We start from the raw sequence: 16,994 nt of genomic DNA, 5'->3' as shown, positions 1-16,994 counted from the left end.
AAAATTTGTTTGAATACTATCCCGACGCGATACAGACTAGCGAAAACCAGACAAACAGCCATGACTAACCAATTTATCCGCTTCTGTCTGGATCTGAAAGCACCAGAAACACTGCACCATCTGATCATGGTCTGACCTGCTCTTGCCCAAAAGAGAGGGCTCTTTGAAGGCCTCTTCAAGATCTCTGCGCAGCAATCTGACTCTGAAACTAGATGGGCAATGATCATGAGCGGACATGACAAAAAATGAATCTATACAATGTCGCAGTGTCTTTCTAACATACTAGAACTTGATAAACAAATACAGTAATGCATAGTGTTTTTTCTGTTGCATTCATATGACACGTGTTTGTTTTTCCCCCTTTTTTTTCTGATGCTGCTACCCGTCTCTATAAGTGAACTTGTAACATAATAAGTCTACTGCAAAATTTGATAAATTAAGTTTATTTTTAAACTATATCATTTTAAAATAAATAAAATAAAAAGGTGGGTTACCTAATACCAAACAGACAAGTGGTGTTAAGTCTCACACAGTGGGACTACATCAATTCTTAACTAAAACATGCAAATGTTATTTTACAAAGATAGTGGATCCTTTCAGTTTTTCGCAGAATTGGCTACTGTACTGAGATGAAAAGGTCTCTCGCAAGCAGCTTAAACGGCTGGAGGCCCAGTACAAAATAAAACCATTGGGCAGGATTTTTTTTTTATTTCTTTTTTATAAGTTTTAACATAAAACACAACTCCTTAATATGAACAAAATGCATTAAGCAATTCAAAGGTCATGCTAGCATTCATGGCAATCGTTTCTCTGAACAAGCTCTCAATAAATCTTAATAGTCTCTCTCAGCAATAATTAAACACTAACAAACATTCCTTTAAAAAAATAAAATCACAATCCGACACATGCATACAACAAAACACACCCCAAACACACACAACCAACCAACTGAGCCTCTACCAAGTTTCCACTCGCCATCAAAAACAGAGGCTTTCCCATAGCCGTTTAAATCGTTAAAGGGTGCCCACATTTCCAGGTAAAAGTCCTCCCTGTTTTGTTTCAGGAGCATATACTTTTCATGACTGGATAAAACCTGTAAATCGGCCAACCAAACCTCCATTCTCTACTTTTTCACTGTCTTCCATACTCGCAGGATTTACTAAGCCGCCATCACCAAGGCCTTGTTGATCCAAAATTCATATCTCCAGGCAATCACACATCTCCCACTATTCGAAAGCAAAATTACCTGCTGAGGCGACCTAGGAAAGGTCATATTAACCTCCAATATGTCCAACACCGCCCCTCCCCCCAAAGTTTCTGAAACAATCACATAGCATGTGTAACAACGTCCCCCTTTCCCTAACACAACCCCAACATGAATCATTGTTCAATAATCCCAATCTGTGCATCCATGCAGGGGTCAAATATAGTCGTCCCAAGACTCTTTTGGATGAGTCTTAAATTCACGTCTAATTTTGACCTAACACCTACTCTCAACATACAGTCCCACTCTGACAGAGAGAGAGGAACTACTTTCTTCATCTGCCGAACCTTGCAACAGCTGGCCTCCCTCTGCTCACCTCGCCAGTCGTGCTGAGGCTCCCTCCAGCAAATCAGAAGGTAACAGGACTTTTTTTTGCAACTTTATTGGGTACTTGCTGCACATCTTCCAAAATGAAGAAAACTTTTTTTTTTTTATTCTGAAATTCATGTTCAGAATGTGTATGGGATTCCAACTATTCGGATCCCTCCACGGCCATTTGCGGTTCTGCAGCCCAGCTGCATCTTCTTCCACCAGGCCCTCCCGTGGCCTTTTCAATATGTGCGCATTTGTCTTCATCTTGATCAGCCAGGCACCTGAAGACCTGCCTTCTCACTCATTATTGGTCAGGGCAGCATTCATCAGGTCAATCTGAATGCTGGCAGGAGGTTGCCGGCCCTCCTTCCCAAGGCCCTCTCCTAAGGCACTGTCTGAGCCTGTCTGGGCCGGGGAGGGCCACCACGTGTTCTCCACCACCACAAACTAGTCTGCAGCCTGCTGGGTACATCCTGCTCTCCCATGAACTCGGGCCTCAGCACCCCTACAAACATTTGAGCCTCCTGTGAGTGATGATTGAACTATTCTTTTGCCTCCTCCCCGAGCAGCCTGATCTACATCTCACTTTGCTTATCCACTTCTCCTTTCTCTTCTCTCTCTCTGGTGTGTGCTCTGCTCAAAATCGTTTTAGCTATGTTTATTTACATCCTCCACCCCGATTCACAAATGGCCTTTCATGAAATACGTTTTGCGCTATGTGTATTTACATCCTGCACTCTTAACTTCATTGTATTCTTTGCTAGTGCTAGATCACCTGTGAGATTAGGTCAGAACTGTGCAGTGCACTCACCCTTCTCCTTTCAACTTCCCTTTGCACCCTAATGGCACTCACCATCTCTCCAATCTTCTCTAATTGCTACTCTATCTCCTATCCCCCCTCTCTCACTAAGTCCAGAACGAAAAAGCACAAATAAACCCCATCTTCTTCTCTGTCCCCTCTCCAGATCTTTGGACTCATCTCATCTCTACTCTCTCACCTTTCCCTTGCTCTCCCATTAACCGTGGGACCAAGTGGGAAGTCCTCTTGGCTGGCTTCTCATCCTCTTGCTGCATCGTTAATGTCTACCCCACTGGCACTATCTTGCTTCAGGGTCCCCAACATCCTACTCTTTAACCTCCTAATCTTTGACCGGATCCTGCTTTCCCTCATTAACTTCCTTCCTTCCTTCCTTCTGCTGCCTCTCCCTTCACCACTCTCACTGTCCCTCCTCCCCTGACAGGAGTACCACAACCCTGTACTCCTCAGAAAATCTTCAAAGGCAAAGACCGCCTCCACCTGGCAACTCTTAACGCCTGATCTGCCAACAAACACTCTGCTGACATCTGCCTCCTACTTGAAGACACTGACCTCGACTTTTATCGCTCTCACCGAGACTTTGTTCAATGCCAGCTCAGTCACTGCTTTTGACTCCCTCCTCCCTGTCGGCCCTCAAGATAATTTCCAATCCTCAACCTCACCGTACTGCCAGTGGGGTCACTTAATCTATCCTGAGTGGGTTCCTTCTTCCATCGTAGCCACCCAACTCTATACTTCCTTCGAGAGCTTGGTCTGCAAGTTGGTCATCTCTCTCTCCTGCCCTCTGAACATTGCTACCACCTACCAGCCTCTAGGCGCTACCACCATGTTCCTCTCTGAATAGGCCGATTTCTTCTCCTCCTTTCTTTCATCTACTTCCAACCTGCTCCTCTTGGGTGACTTCAACTTCCAATAGGACACCTCTCCCTCAGCATCCACTCTGTTCATTGACTTCTGCGTCTCCCTCTCCATCCTCCCCTCCGGTCCAACCCACTCGGCTGGACACACCCTGGACGCCATGATCCACTCCGACCTCTCACTCGCTCCCCCCTGTGGTTAGCCCTCTCTCCTGGTCAGACCATGCTCTACTCTCACCTGGGTCCCTTCGGCCCTCCCACCACACCCACAAAAGCCCTGCTAACCTTGTTCTCGAACATTCGCCCGATGAAACGAGTGTCAGACGCTGCCTTTGCCTCTAGCTTCATCCCTTCCCCCCATCTCAGACTCCACCACAGACTCTGCTCTCAGCAATCTTCACTCAGCAATCACCAATACCCTTGACATCCTTGCCCCAGTCGTGATGATCCGCCTGAAACCTGCTTCTAAGCGTAACACCGGCCTCCCACATTGGCTCACCCCCTGCTCCTTTTGAAGCCAGAAACCTTGGAGTCATCTTTGACTCCTCTTTATCCTTCCTCCCTCACACGCAGGACATGGCCAAGAAGTCCCACTTCCAACTCTTCCTTCTCAAAAGGAATTCTCCCCTTTCTCACTTTCCCCCAGCAGCTCAATGTTTCCTGAGCCCTGGTTCTCTCTAGGCTCGACTATTGCAACAGCCTCCTCCTCAATCTACCTTCTTCCACTCTGCGACCCCTACAGCTAATCCAGAATAAAGCAGCAAGACTCATCCTTGGTCTTAAGCCCAGGGGCCACAACTCTCCTGCCCTAAAAAGCCTCCACTGGCTCCCGGTTGCTGCACGGATCAAATTCAAATCCCTCTGCATCATCCATAAGGCTGTCAGGGGCCGGGACCACAGTATCTACAACTCTCTGTTACCAAATACACTCATTCTAGACCTCTACGCTCCTCTGGCACCAACTCTTTGTGTAATGTGTTTCTCTAAACCGAGAGCAGGAGGCCGCTCGATTTCCTCAGATGGATCCCTCCTCTAGAACAACCTCCCCCTCCCTGCGCTTCTTGAGCAGGACCGTCTGAAGTTCCGAATGCACCTCAAGACTCTCCTCTTTTCCTCCTCCTTCCCTTCTTCCTTCGTCTGCTAATCCCACAGTTGCTGTGATTGGTGTCTTAGACACCCTATCTATCCAGCTTATGTCTTCCTCGGCACACCCACTGCACTGGAGATTCACACTTTCCACCCAACGCGGCTGCTGGCCGCATAGCATTAACCATACCTTTTTCATCTGTGGCTCACCTCGAGCACGGACACCACAGCACCTATCCCACTGCCCTCTTCCTTCCTGCACTTGCATGTTCTGAATACTCACAAGGCATAGTAGGTTTGGCCGTCCCTTCCCCCGCTGTATTTAATTGTACTGCTAGCCTATGTTCCCTCCCTGCTGCCCTGTGGGCGTTTGAAACAGAATTTCCTGTATAAGCGCCTAACACGCAAACAATAAATAAATAAATATCCTGTTCCAACTCACTAGCCCAAGTCTGTCTCGGCTTCTCCCAGGATTCAACCTAGGAGGGTTTCATAGGTATAATCTTAATGAAAGTGAAGACCATATACGGTGGCGAGTCAAATAAACCGCAAGTTGCTAGCTTAGCTTCCAACCGAGTGTCTAGCATACCCAGTCTTTGTGCTAAAAGGGACGAAGTTTGTGCAGCTTTTTAAACATGGACTAAATGCATTCTGTACCAGAAGTGATTATGTAGGTCTCTAGTTGCCTGGGTCTCAGAAGTTCCGCGACATACACCTTTACAAAAAGATTTCCCCATATCATTACTACTATTTAGCATTACTTTATGCACTGGGAAGGGAGCAAAGTTGTGAGGGATGCAGTATATAGTAAATGACTGAATGGCGCCCTTTGCATTTATGGTGACATTTATAACAGTCTCTGGTCGCATAGACCATGCACTGCACAGGCCCATTTTATGGAATGCCCTAGCACTTCGATGAAAAATCAAGAATATTGCCTCAAGTTTTAGAAACACTCAAAAAGCAATCCTAGTCTTAACGTTGGTCTTCAAGGGTACGGACATATGCCCGGTTTAAGAGTATCAAGGAAACGAAACTCAGGAAAGCAACTTCATTCCTGCCATGAATTATCTCTCGATCCACTAAACCCTCTGCCTTCCATTTTATACCTCGCCCTCCTGCCTTTCCTTTACCCCTTGGCATCTGAAAGAGGCACATAAAATAAAATAACATTAAAAAAAAAAAATCACAATAAATACATTTTAGATTGTCACCAGCTATAGTATTATGAAATCTAGTCAGATATTGTCGTTGTTCAGAAAGAACAACCACGGGAAAGAACGTTACAGGTTATTAAAACTGAAGCCTTGTTAACATGGACAAAACGTGTTATTACGCCAAGCAAGAAAGGCAATGCATGCATGAAAACAATACAGTGGTGTAATCTTACCATCCAAATTACATACTGATTAACATAATCAGGGTCACTGAGTTGATTTATCAATGGAAGAAGAATTCCTCGTGCAAGGATTTCCTGTAATAGAAAAAACAAAAAAGTATTGCAAATTGTATTTACCTACCACTAATATACACGTGGCCTGTAAGAAAAAAAAAGATAATACACTGGTTTCTATAAACAGCAGTGGAATTATGGAGCTATTTCAGCTAAGCAATTTTGGCCAGAAACAAGAATGCAGTGGTATTGTAGAAAATGGCACAACCTCACTGAAAACAAGAGATTGGTTGCAGAGACCACTGCGGCTCCCTCTAAGTGGGAACAGCAATGAGTATCAGATGAAGATTACGCATACAATTTCTTAGTTTTAGCTGTTTGCTTCCCTGTGCTCGCCGTGAAACTGTGGAATTCACTACCTACCTCACTCAGACTTGAACCATCCTACCATTCCTTCCAAAGCAAAGTCAAAATCTGGCTCTTAGCACAAGAACAATAGCTCACCTACTCAACTATGTAAATATGCATAATGTAAATATGTTTAATGTCTAATGCTTAATGATCAATGTCATGAATATCCTCTGAAACCTGTAAGTATTGTATGTATCTATCCTAACTGTGTAACATTAAGAAATACACCCAGTTGCCTCAGGGCTTGGTGCGCTTTACCAATAAACAAAATACAAATATTAGGTGGCGCTTATAAGCCGAACCTATTGCACTAGAGTACAGCTATGCAGAAATGGCATACAAGGATGTACACAAAGCTCTCATATATATTGTTTGGGTATTTACCCACTCACTGACAGTCCATGGCCATGCAAATCCCTATGGCCATTCCCAACCATTTCCTGCCCCTCCCCGCCAAAGATATCTTCCTGGGATCGCTGAGCTAGCTTAATCAAGCATTACCATCAAACGTTGTGCTTGAAGTGCTTGCCAGTGTTTTTTCAAAGCAGTCTTCGGAGAGTCAATGGCTCAATCGGAGCTGTAAACTCGCTACTGGTGGAATCATATTGTCAACCAGGTCTCCCTTCAGCCACTTGATTTATAAGCACTATACGTGTCCTTCACCGAAGTACTGCGTAAAAAAAAAAAAATGTTTGCTAAGGTTAACAGTATTGGCTTGTGTATAGGTAGTAGGCCTGCATCATTTTGCAGCTGCTACCATTGATGGCCGGTTAATACCACTACAGAAGTGCCTGGCTAATTCCCATGCCTACACCAAAGTGTCAGCATTGCCAATGTTTGCTCATGGATATCTACTGAAGAGTCTCCATGTAAGGTGTTTGGGCAAACCCCGGGATTGCCTCCCTCTGTAAACCAATGAAGTTAAGCTAAATTAGCAATTCTCTTCAGCACTACGTTGTGCAGGACAACAAATCCCAAAAATGCTGTATAAGTCTACCCAACTGAGTATATTTAAATTAGTGACTATGAACGCCAAAAATAAGTTGCAGGAAGCATGAATGCATCAGAGTTTAAAATCTCCTCCCAAATTATTTCCCTGCATAATAGAGTCGGCTTTGCCTTATTCTAACATCAAACTTTAGAAACTCTCTGCCCTCTGAAACGAATATGCCTAATGGATCAAGCCAATATAAACTAAGTATGAGATTTATTTGGAGTCCGAGTGCTCACAAGAAAAACAAGCCATAGTACACTAAAGACATGCATACTTTGAAAACAAAGTGATCGCATGTAGAGAAAATGGTACAACATTCCCACCTCTCTGAACTTGCGCAATTAAATCATGTCAGGAAAAAAACTATAAACATGCTATTTTGGTGGCAAAGAAATCTCATTATAATTGTAATATTGCGTCTGCATCTAACTCCACTAACTTCAGTTTGCTTGTACCATGTTAGCTAGAGATTGAATCGAATGCTCTTTCCCTTCTCTGCAGTTCAGTTCTACTGACCCCCCCCCACTTAACACAGTGTACCATTTAGACCTTTAAGATCGTAATGTGTGGAGGAGTTGAACATCCTATACATGCCTCTCTGAGTAAAACTACAAATCAAGTACAGGCGGATACAGATAACAGTATTTGTAGGAGAGATTTTTTTTTTTTTTTTTTTATTTTTGTTTTAATTGTATTACAATTTTTACAAAAATATGGCATGAGTAGTCTTCATACATCATACATCAAGCGTCCAGATTCCTTTTAATAAGCTTAGGCTTGAGGAAATTCCTCCTGCTCGAGCTTCAAGGATTTAAGGAAGAGTGTTACTCCTATGACACATCTGGTGTTATTCCCGTTCGTCAGGAGTGTCCAGAGGTTTTCCTCGTCGAGGGTGAGGTGGTTTTTCAGTGGATCTGCAAGGTATTTGTCTCTTTTTGTTTTGAGCCCGGAACATTCCATTAGCAGGTGTTTTGTGCTTTCTATGGCATTTATAGATTGACAGAAGCGACAGGAACTCGATGGTACTTGGTTGCGAATTGCCAAAATTTCGTTGGTTTTTATTTGGTTCAGCTTGAATCTTAGAAACAGACGACTTAGGTTCTTGTCTGGAAACCTCAGTAAGTAGCCACGCGTAGCATTTAGCTTCATTGGAGCAGTTGGTAGTTGTGCTGTGATGGAATACGACCAAGCCACTTCTTGAGTGTGAATCCAGTCTGCTTCTAAAAGTTTTTGCGACACTCGATTTGGATTGTGTATGAGTGTCTCAACAGGAAGATCCAATTCTTCCAACATTTTCTGGTTGAATTGTTCCCAATTTACAAGCGTCCGATTTTTTCCCTCGGAAAGTTCTTTCCGTATGAGGTCCAGTACTCTGGCTTCTGGATTGTTTATTACCTTACGGTATAACATCAGGGTGGCTCTCAATTTTATTGCCAACAGTGAGGAAATACATAGCTCTCGTCTTATTAGTGCAATTGGAGTGGATTGGGCTAAACCAAGGACCCTTCGCCAAAAGAAAGCTTCCAATTTCTCCCAGATGGTGTTCGGAGCTAGCAGCATTGCGTCCATCCCGTAGATTAGGGCCGGAACAACCTTGGCTTTGTAAAATCTCACGATAGGTACAATCGAAAAACGGCCGTGTTTCTTGTCCACGGCCTTAGCTTGGGCTGTGAGATTTTTTAGCTTTGCCCAGAGTGTTTCAAGCATAGTTTTTTCCTCTTTATCGTTACTGATTGTGATCCCAAGGTATTTAAAGGCTTCCACTCTTTCCAGCTTCCTTCCGTCACAATGCCAGGTAAACTTGGAATTCCACTTTAAGGATCTGCCCAGAATGAGCACTTTAGTCTTTGCAGTATTTAGGCGTAAGTTGTTTTCCGACATATATGTTACCATATTGTCCAATTGTCGTTGGAGGCCTATAGGAGTTAAATCCATCAGAATGATGTCATCCGCGTACAGTAGTCGATCTATCTTCTCCCCTCCCATTGTCGGGGGAAAATGTCTGATCGTGAGGGTGGAATCTTCGTAATCGGCGATATAAGAGTTGTACAGCGATGGGGCCAAAGGACAGCCCTGCTTGACTCCTCGTGCTGTTTCGATTTCTTCCGAGAGTCGACCATCTGCACTCAGACGAACTCGGATTGATGTCCCTTGGTGTAGAGCCTTGATTGGGTTTAGGATTGACTCCGGACAACCTTTAGATTCCAATTTCACCCATAGGCGCTCCCTATCTACCTGGTCAAACGCTTGTACCAGGTCGATAAAAACGATATAGATTGGATTGCCACTTTGAAGAACCTTTCCCTTTAGGACACTCATGAGTAGAATGTTCGTTGAAGTTCCAGAGTTTCTGATGAAACCATTCTGGAATGGGTCCATTGCTTTTGACGAACGCGTCCACTCTTGGAACGCATCTAGGGCCAGGGACGCAAAAACTTTCCCCATTACGTCCAAGAGGGCGATGGGCCTGTATTGGTTCGGGTCGTCGGTCGCACCTCTCTTGTAGATAGGCACAATGTTGGCTTTTCGCCATGTTGGTGGTATTGCTCTTTTTCTGTTACAATTAGCGAAGAGCTCACTCATGATGTTGGCCCAGCTCTCAGGATTTTTTTTCAGTTCCAGATTACTAATCCCGTCGGGTCCGGGAGCCCTCGAGTTGTTTAATTTCTTTAGTTTATCTAAGATAGACTCTTTATCATCAGGAATAGACCATGGGCTTGTCTTTTTGTGACGGTCGCTCTTAGAAATTTCAGTTACGTTCACTGCATTAATGGGTGCGAATAATTTTGAAAAATGGTTGATCCAGCGCGCCTCACCCACGTTGTTCTGGATACTCTCATTGGTGTTCTTTTGTGTTCCTTTGATCAAGTTCCAGAACTCTTTAGGCTTCTTGCCACAGATGGTTGACAACATTTGCTGAGAATCGTTCAGGTACAGCTGGTAACAGTGATTTTGAAGCCAGCTTCTGTAGTGCCGGGCCGATTTTAGCCACTTTTCGTAGTTCTCTGAGGATGGAGTTCTTTGTGCTAATCTTTTAAGTCTTCTGAGTTCCTTCCTTTTCACTACCAGATCTTTATTATAAGCATGGGGGTGAGATTGGTCTTTTTTCTCCGCCGATGCTTTTACTGGGTCCATTAGAAACCTGGTTAGTAGAGGTGTGTAGTCCAGGTCAAACTCTTTTCTTTTTGACGCTTTTGATCTTGGAATTTGAGAGCCAACAAATTGGGCTTCCAGTTCCCGTATACCCTTTGCAGATATTTTGACTCGCTTGCCTTTTTCTGTTGTCTCCAATGGCAGATTCTTCAGAGTCGTTTGGGGTTTGGCGGCCCATACTTCAGTCACCAAGAGATTGTGGTCGCTAAAAGTTGTTGGCCTTATTGTAAAGGAGCAGATCTCTGGCAAGATGTCTCTCGAGACGAATATATGGTCTATCGTTCCTTTTTGTTCGTCTCGTTGCCATGAGGGAGTTGCCAGATTTGCCTTATTTCGCTGCCAGTGCAGGTTGTGCATATCTCGTTCGGCCATGATCTTGTCAAGAAAGATGCCTCTCTCCCGCGCGGGAGACTTTAGGTTTGGCGATGTAGAACGGTTGCCAATTCCTTCACATATGGCATTGAAATCCCCGCCTATAATGGTACTATGGTCGTTCCATATCTTCTGTGCTTCCTCAAGAGCATTTTGAAGTTCATTAATAAAATCTTCGTTGGTTGTTACCTGAGGGTTCCAGTAGACGTTGACCAAAAGAATCAAACTTTCCTTTTGATTCAGTGTGTAGGGTTTTCTTGTAAGAAGCAAGGCTTGTATCCAGTAAGGAGTTTTTAGTATTTTAAAAATTTCCAGGCCTGATCCTGCTTTGATGGCGGTAATGAGGCCTGCTGATGGTCTTCCCGATTCACCTTTTCTAGCACACGTGAATGCTATATCGTAGCCATCTAGTTGGGGTTTAGTAGTTAACCAGGTCTCCTGGAGGCAGAGTGCGTCAAAATTTCCCAGATTAACGTCGGTTTCTCTTGTTAAATGTGCAAAGCCTCTCGTATTCCAACTGCCAAGTCTTAGTGGATGTGGCGATGGAGTTTGAGTCTTCCGTACTTTTGGCTTTCCCAAGCACATAGAGATCTTCATTCCCCTCAATCGTTGCTAGTGGTTTTTTCGATTTGAAGCTTCAGCTCTGTGCCATGTCCAAGATTCCACTTCATTTGAACTAAGTCTACCATCATTGTTGGGAGACCGGTTATTACCGTTAGATTGTAGGGGTCGTTTGTTTCGATGAGTGTTTTGTTCCCGGTGCGCGTCTTTTTGTGGAATTATCTCGGGTCTTTTTCTCTCTTTTTGATTATCCACTCCAGTTCTTAGATTGGGTGGACTACGATTCATCCAACCTGGCTGTGCGTGAGGCATTTTGCTGATATATCTAGTGCTCATTTGCGGGGTGGCCTTTATATTTCTCTTGTCTCTTTCAGTTTGTGTAAATAAATCCTTTTTTACGTGAACCTGTTTGGGGTCGGATAGTTCAAATCCCATAGATAGTAGATTTTTGGATTCTCTCAGTATGTGTCGTTTAGTATTTTCCGAGTGGAGATGTATATAAGAATAATCAGTTCTCCCGATGGTACTTGGTTCTACTATCCACAGGTCTTTATTTTCAATCTGCTTCAGACTTGTGATTTGGGTCAAAATTTTTAAAATATTTGATCTGTTCATAGTTATATCCTCTTGCTTTGAGTTGATGTTTTTCAGTCTTAACATATGGGCGGTTAGGATTTGTTTTGCTGCTTTTTTCCGTTCTTGGTCTTGTTCTAATGTGCTTTCTCCTTTTTTTTTCTGGTTCACCTCAGTGATGTATTGGAGGTAAGAGTCTGAGGTCTTTTTTTTGTTATCGTGGCTAAGTTTACGAGCCTTTTTCCGCTCTCCTTTGTCCGCCTGACCTCGAGTGTGAGCCGGAGTAGACCAGATTTTGTTTTCCTTCCATATATTTGTAACGTGTCTACATCTCTCGTTTGATCTTTGTTCTTTCTGGATGTTAGGCCTTGAACTCGAAGTGGATGTGGAGTCAACTTTTTGCGGTCTTTGATTTTTCACTGTTACTTCTATTGGTGAATCAGGAATTTCGTACATAAAGACCTTGTGTGGTGGTTCATTTTTGGGAGAGTCCATGATCGCTCTGTGTACCTTTCTCTTTGACGATTTTGTTGGGTAATTTTCGGATCCTGTCTCATCCACGGTCACAAGACTCCCATCCGACTGCTCCAAAACCATAAGAACTGGCTCTTTTTCCTTTGCACGGTTAGATCGCTTTTCGCTCTCATCAGTAGTTCGAGTAGCTGTTTTCTTCACTGCTTTCTTTGCAAGACCGTTTTTCCTAACGGCAACCTTTAGCTGCTTCTGAGGTATTTGAGAAACCAAAGAAGTAGTTGGTCTATTCCCTTCCTTCTTCGAAGTTTGACTAACAATTGATTTTTGTTGCGAGAATATTCCAAATGTAAAGTTCTTTGGCTTTGCAGTGGTGTCTTTACTGGGGTTCCCAACTTTGTCCCCAGTCTGGATGTAGGAAAAGGGATTAGCTGTTTCTTGGTTTGCCCCCATCGTGACTGCTTCCGCTGTTTTCCGTCACCATATGGTTCTCTCCTTCGTCGAGAATAGCTATAATAGCGTCCAGTGGCTCATCGCCTTGTTCGATGTTGAAAGTGTTGGTGACTCTATCATCATGTGCCAATGACCCAGCCGTTTCGTCCTGTCTGATAGAGGGGGTTATCTGATCTGTGTTGGGATTTTGTGATTGTTTGTTCTCTGGTTCCCCAACTGGCGGATGGGATCCATAGACAATACCGCAGCGACAGGTTTCAGCCTGTCCTTTTTTTTGCGTGCTTCTTTCCATTTCAGGGTTTTGGGCCCCAGTAATGTAGCCTTCCAAGTATTGCAATTTAGATTGCATTACGGAAAGCATAGACATCTGGTCCCGAAGCGTGTCATTTATAGTCTCGTACATCTTTGTGAATGGCGCCATTGCTATCGTTACTGACGACATTAATGTTGATTGGTCCATACTTTGCTGCACGAGGTTTAATGAATGTGACTGTTGAGTTTCCTCGAGACTCCGCGTCACAGATCGTGCGCGATGTAGTAGAATTGTTTTTCCCCTGTTATTCTCATGTTCCTTTGGGGAAACAATTAGGCCTCGCTCAGCTGGAGGCAGCACTGCTCCGGCGTCCATCGCTAGCTTCTCATCTGCCTGTGGTCTCTTGTTCTTAGCGCTTTTTGGGTCCGTATCTCGTGGTTCTTTGGTGAAGCTGCCTTCTATAATTGTGGTTTCGTGTGAATATGTATTAGACTCTTGGGTCGAGATCTCTTCTTCAATTCTCTCCGTTTCTGTCCTTAGTTCAGCCTCCAGTGAGGCTTGGGAGCTTGTTTCAGTGGTCTTTCCCGTTGATTCACTCAATTCAGTCATCTTCTTGTGATTATTAGAGTAGTGCCATCTTAGAGGAGTAAAGAACCCTCCTTGTGCTTTGGCTGATAGACTGATCGGTGGGTCTGGACTTGCCGTGGCCTCTGCTGTAAGGCACTCAGATCTTAGTATATTTGTTTCTGCTTCACCTAGGCTCTCAAGGATTTCACAGTCTGACAGCTCATGACCTTGATTTAGATTTAGCTCCAGTTTCGTTCTAAAAAAATCGTTCATGGCTGCCACTGTGCAGCCTTTGATGGGACCAACTTTTGGCCCCCGTTTCTTTTTTGGTAGAGCTTTCGGTCTTAGAGTCGTTCTACTTCTCACTTTGTTATAATTATGTCGGTGCGGTTTACAGATCGTCGTTAAGGATGTGATATCCAGGCTCTCGTTGTCCGTTCCCGTTTTTTCTTGTTTCTTTTTCGATTGGGTTTTCATTTGGAAATAAGCAACGGTCGGTTTTACCAGGGTCTTAGATGCAGTACCCGATTCCGTGATGGTTTCAATATCCTCGGTATTTCCATCCACTGAATAATCGAAAACCGCCGGATTTCGGTGTGCAGTTTTACAATTGGATGCGTCTCTAGATTTTTCATTGGCCCCGGATTGCATCAGCCGGGGTTCCTTTAAATTGCACTCTTGATTTTCTGGTGCTGATGCAGTATGGATTTGCGCAGCACATAAAGTTTTCGTTGCAAGCCCCAACAGCTTAGACGTAGCATCTTGGTCATTGCCTCTAGTGTTTGGGTGTTCTGAAAACTCGTCGTCGGTGACCGCTGCCGTCCTTGGACATTGTCCCACATATGTCTCAGATTGATTTTTTTCTCCCTTGGGGCTATTGCGGTTCGCATCAGCAGCAGGCAATACATCGCAAGCTGTACGATTTCTAGCAATCTGGTTCTCCTCCCCCTCTTGGCGCGCACGTGCGGATCGGGGGGGCGACATTGTTGGTACAATAATTCTTCTCCGCTGAGTCTCTGCTAGCGAGTTGCCTCTCAAGTCCATCAAAAGCGGAGGCCTGCCTTGTTCCATTTCCAGTGTGAGGCAGGGCGCTTCGTCGCAGGAATTGTCCAGCAAGAGTCTCGCGGTCTTGGGTTTAGGTGTCACTGGAGGCTCGGCTTGATCAGAAGAAATAGTGCGCTTCGGCACCCGCTTGAGAGCAGTGCTCTTCTCTCCACGCTTCCGAGGAGGTCCTCTTCCAGGACAGGTCTCCTTCAGAGGTCTAAGCACCCGATGATTTGTTGCAGTCTCCACCTCCAGAATCGAACGGGGAGGGGGAGGCGGTGGAAGGGTAAGGGAAGTGGATAGGGTAACGGGAAAACAGGTTTCGTGAAGGGGAGACTTTTCCAACATGGGAAGCGGGGAGAGTGGGCGGGCTGCGGGGAGGGCTAAAAAGTCACAGGCTGAAGGATCCTTTACGGGACCCTCCGCTCCCCGCAAGTGATAGGTAGGGGGTGGCGTACCTGATTGAGGTGACTCCACCATTGTAGCTGGCTGGTCATTCACAATGGTCGTTGCGAGTGTAGTCCTCTCAGGCTCACCTGTACACGAGTGTGTATCCATATCGATAGTTTTTCCCTTAGTCCACGCTCAGACCGCGGTCTGCCGCTGTCTGCAACCTCACTCTGCTGCTCACTCCGTAGGAGAGATTTAAGTCTATTTGACCAACAAAAAAAAAATGGACCTTTTCCAATTTGACTGAATTTCTTTTGTTCTTTTTTTACCTTACCCCACCCCACATATATATTTAATTTAAATGGACTGAAATTACCCCAAAAAACACAAAAGCAAAATTCGGTCAAATTGATAAGGTCAATTTGGTTTGAGATCAAGTATGTTAATACCGTAGAATACACTATGTAAACTGCAATACTGTAATGTTTTGTATTTGTATTTGTATTTATTTTATTTGTATAGCGCAGACCAGGCCCGGAGGCTACCGGGCGCATTGCTTAAGCAATGGTTACATAAGTTGCATACAGTGATAATATATATATATATATATTTTTCAAAGGCTTCATTCCATCTTCGCCTGAGGAAGTGGAGACATTCCACGAAAGCGTGCAAATATGCAAAATAAACGACTGTTGCCCAATTAATGTATTGAATCATTGTTTTCTTTTGGATCAATAGTCTATTTAACTCCATTAAAATGCTCTTTTAGATTCGGACAGAACTTCGCTCCTCTAATTGTATAGACCTGGGCATCCACCTACAATCACTTGGTGTGATGAATCTCTAACATACTTCACAAACCAAATATCAGAGATAACGGAAAAATAACAATAGTTTCTGTATCATCGTATGCCCCCATGTCGGGGACATCTGCGTAACATGTCTACATTTCAATGACCCATGTTCAATAGTAAGACAATATTTTGGAAATTAATCCTTCACTCATTGCACAGAATTGTGTTTTTAAATTAAACAATAAATGAAAGCACATGCAGTTTCTTGAAACAATTGTAATCAGATTCATTAATGCATTTTAAATTGTTGACAATATGTACAATTACAATAAACAGAAAAGAAATGCCATAATTTATTGTTTTTTTTTAATAACAAAACAGAGCAATAAAGTGCCAGTGCATACTCCCTGAATGAACAACAACCTGCACATTCAATATTAAGCTACACACGTATACCCACACATATACCACAGTTGCTCGTGCGAAAGTGAAGAATAGAAACTCAAACCAAGCACAAAAGCTAACCAATGTATTGTCTCAATGCCGGTTACCCGAACATCCTGTCCGTGACATTTTCTTGAAGTGAAAGCCAGTTGGGTTTAATTTACATTTGTTCTGGATATATTTATCTTCACATTTCAGCATGACAGTTTCGTCGTCAACATTTACAAAATATTTAGTACAATGTGACAATTTCCTTGTCGACTCTAGTTTCAGCTCTAGGGGTCCGGCTTGTCGAGCTGACCCAACCTCTTCAGGACAATGCGTCCAACATCACCAGGGAGAGCATCACATCATCTAAAAGTGGGACCCCACACATAAAATAAAAAAGGACCTGAATTAATGTGCTGCCCAATGGGGGTACCTAATATTAGAACATGTAAGTTGCTCATGGAAACATAAAAGTGAAAGACAATGTTTAGGTGACTAATCTTAAATTGTGATTGTGCAGGGCACATGCCTATTTCGAGTAGAAATGTACCACCCTGCTCCGTGGATATGTAACCACCAGTAGACAGCATGCCAGAAAGAGAAACCACTAGAGAGACACCAGGCCACATATGTACCCCATTTCCTTGAGTGGTATCCATTCACCTTGATAACAGTATGCAGACTGTTAGGGAGAATTCTAATGTTTGTGCTAATTCCCTTCAACATTAGAGACCCCCAACTTGCTGGACTTAGGATGTTTTCGTTTTTAACCCTGGAGTGAGAGACTTTTTTCTCAC

The 16,994-nt window shown here is 43.8% G+C and overlaps 1 protein-coding gene across 6 annotated transcripts in view; it reads right to left on the bottom strand.

Moving 5' to 3' along the window:
• The window catches only part of SNX13 (sorting nexin 13), a 2,094,218-nt gene that overhangs the window by 1,646,620 nt on the left and 430,604 nt on the right, over positions 1 to 16,994 (bottom strand). For all 6 annotated transcript variants that reach the window (XM_069648499.1, XM_069648500.1, XM_069648503.1 and 3 more), the window contains one exon: positions 5,727 to 5,810. In XM_069648499.1, coding sequence (XP_069504600.1) covers positions 5,727 to 5,810 — 84 coding nt within the window. The remainder of the gene's footprint in view (positions 1 to 5,726; positions 5,811 to 16,994) is intronic.

Source organism: Ambystoma mexicanum, chromosome 2q, assembly GCF_040938575.1.
Source record: "Ambystoma mexicanum isolate Mex_15411 chromosome 2q, UKY_AmexF1_1, whole genome shotgun sequence".
Lineage (NCBI taxonomy): Eukaryota > Metazoa > Chordata > Amphibia > Caudata > Ambystomatidae > Ambystoma > Ambystoma mexicanum.
This window is presented reverse-complemented; position numbering and strand designations above follow the sequence as displayed.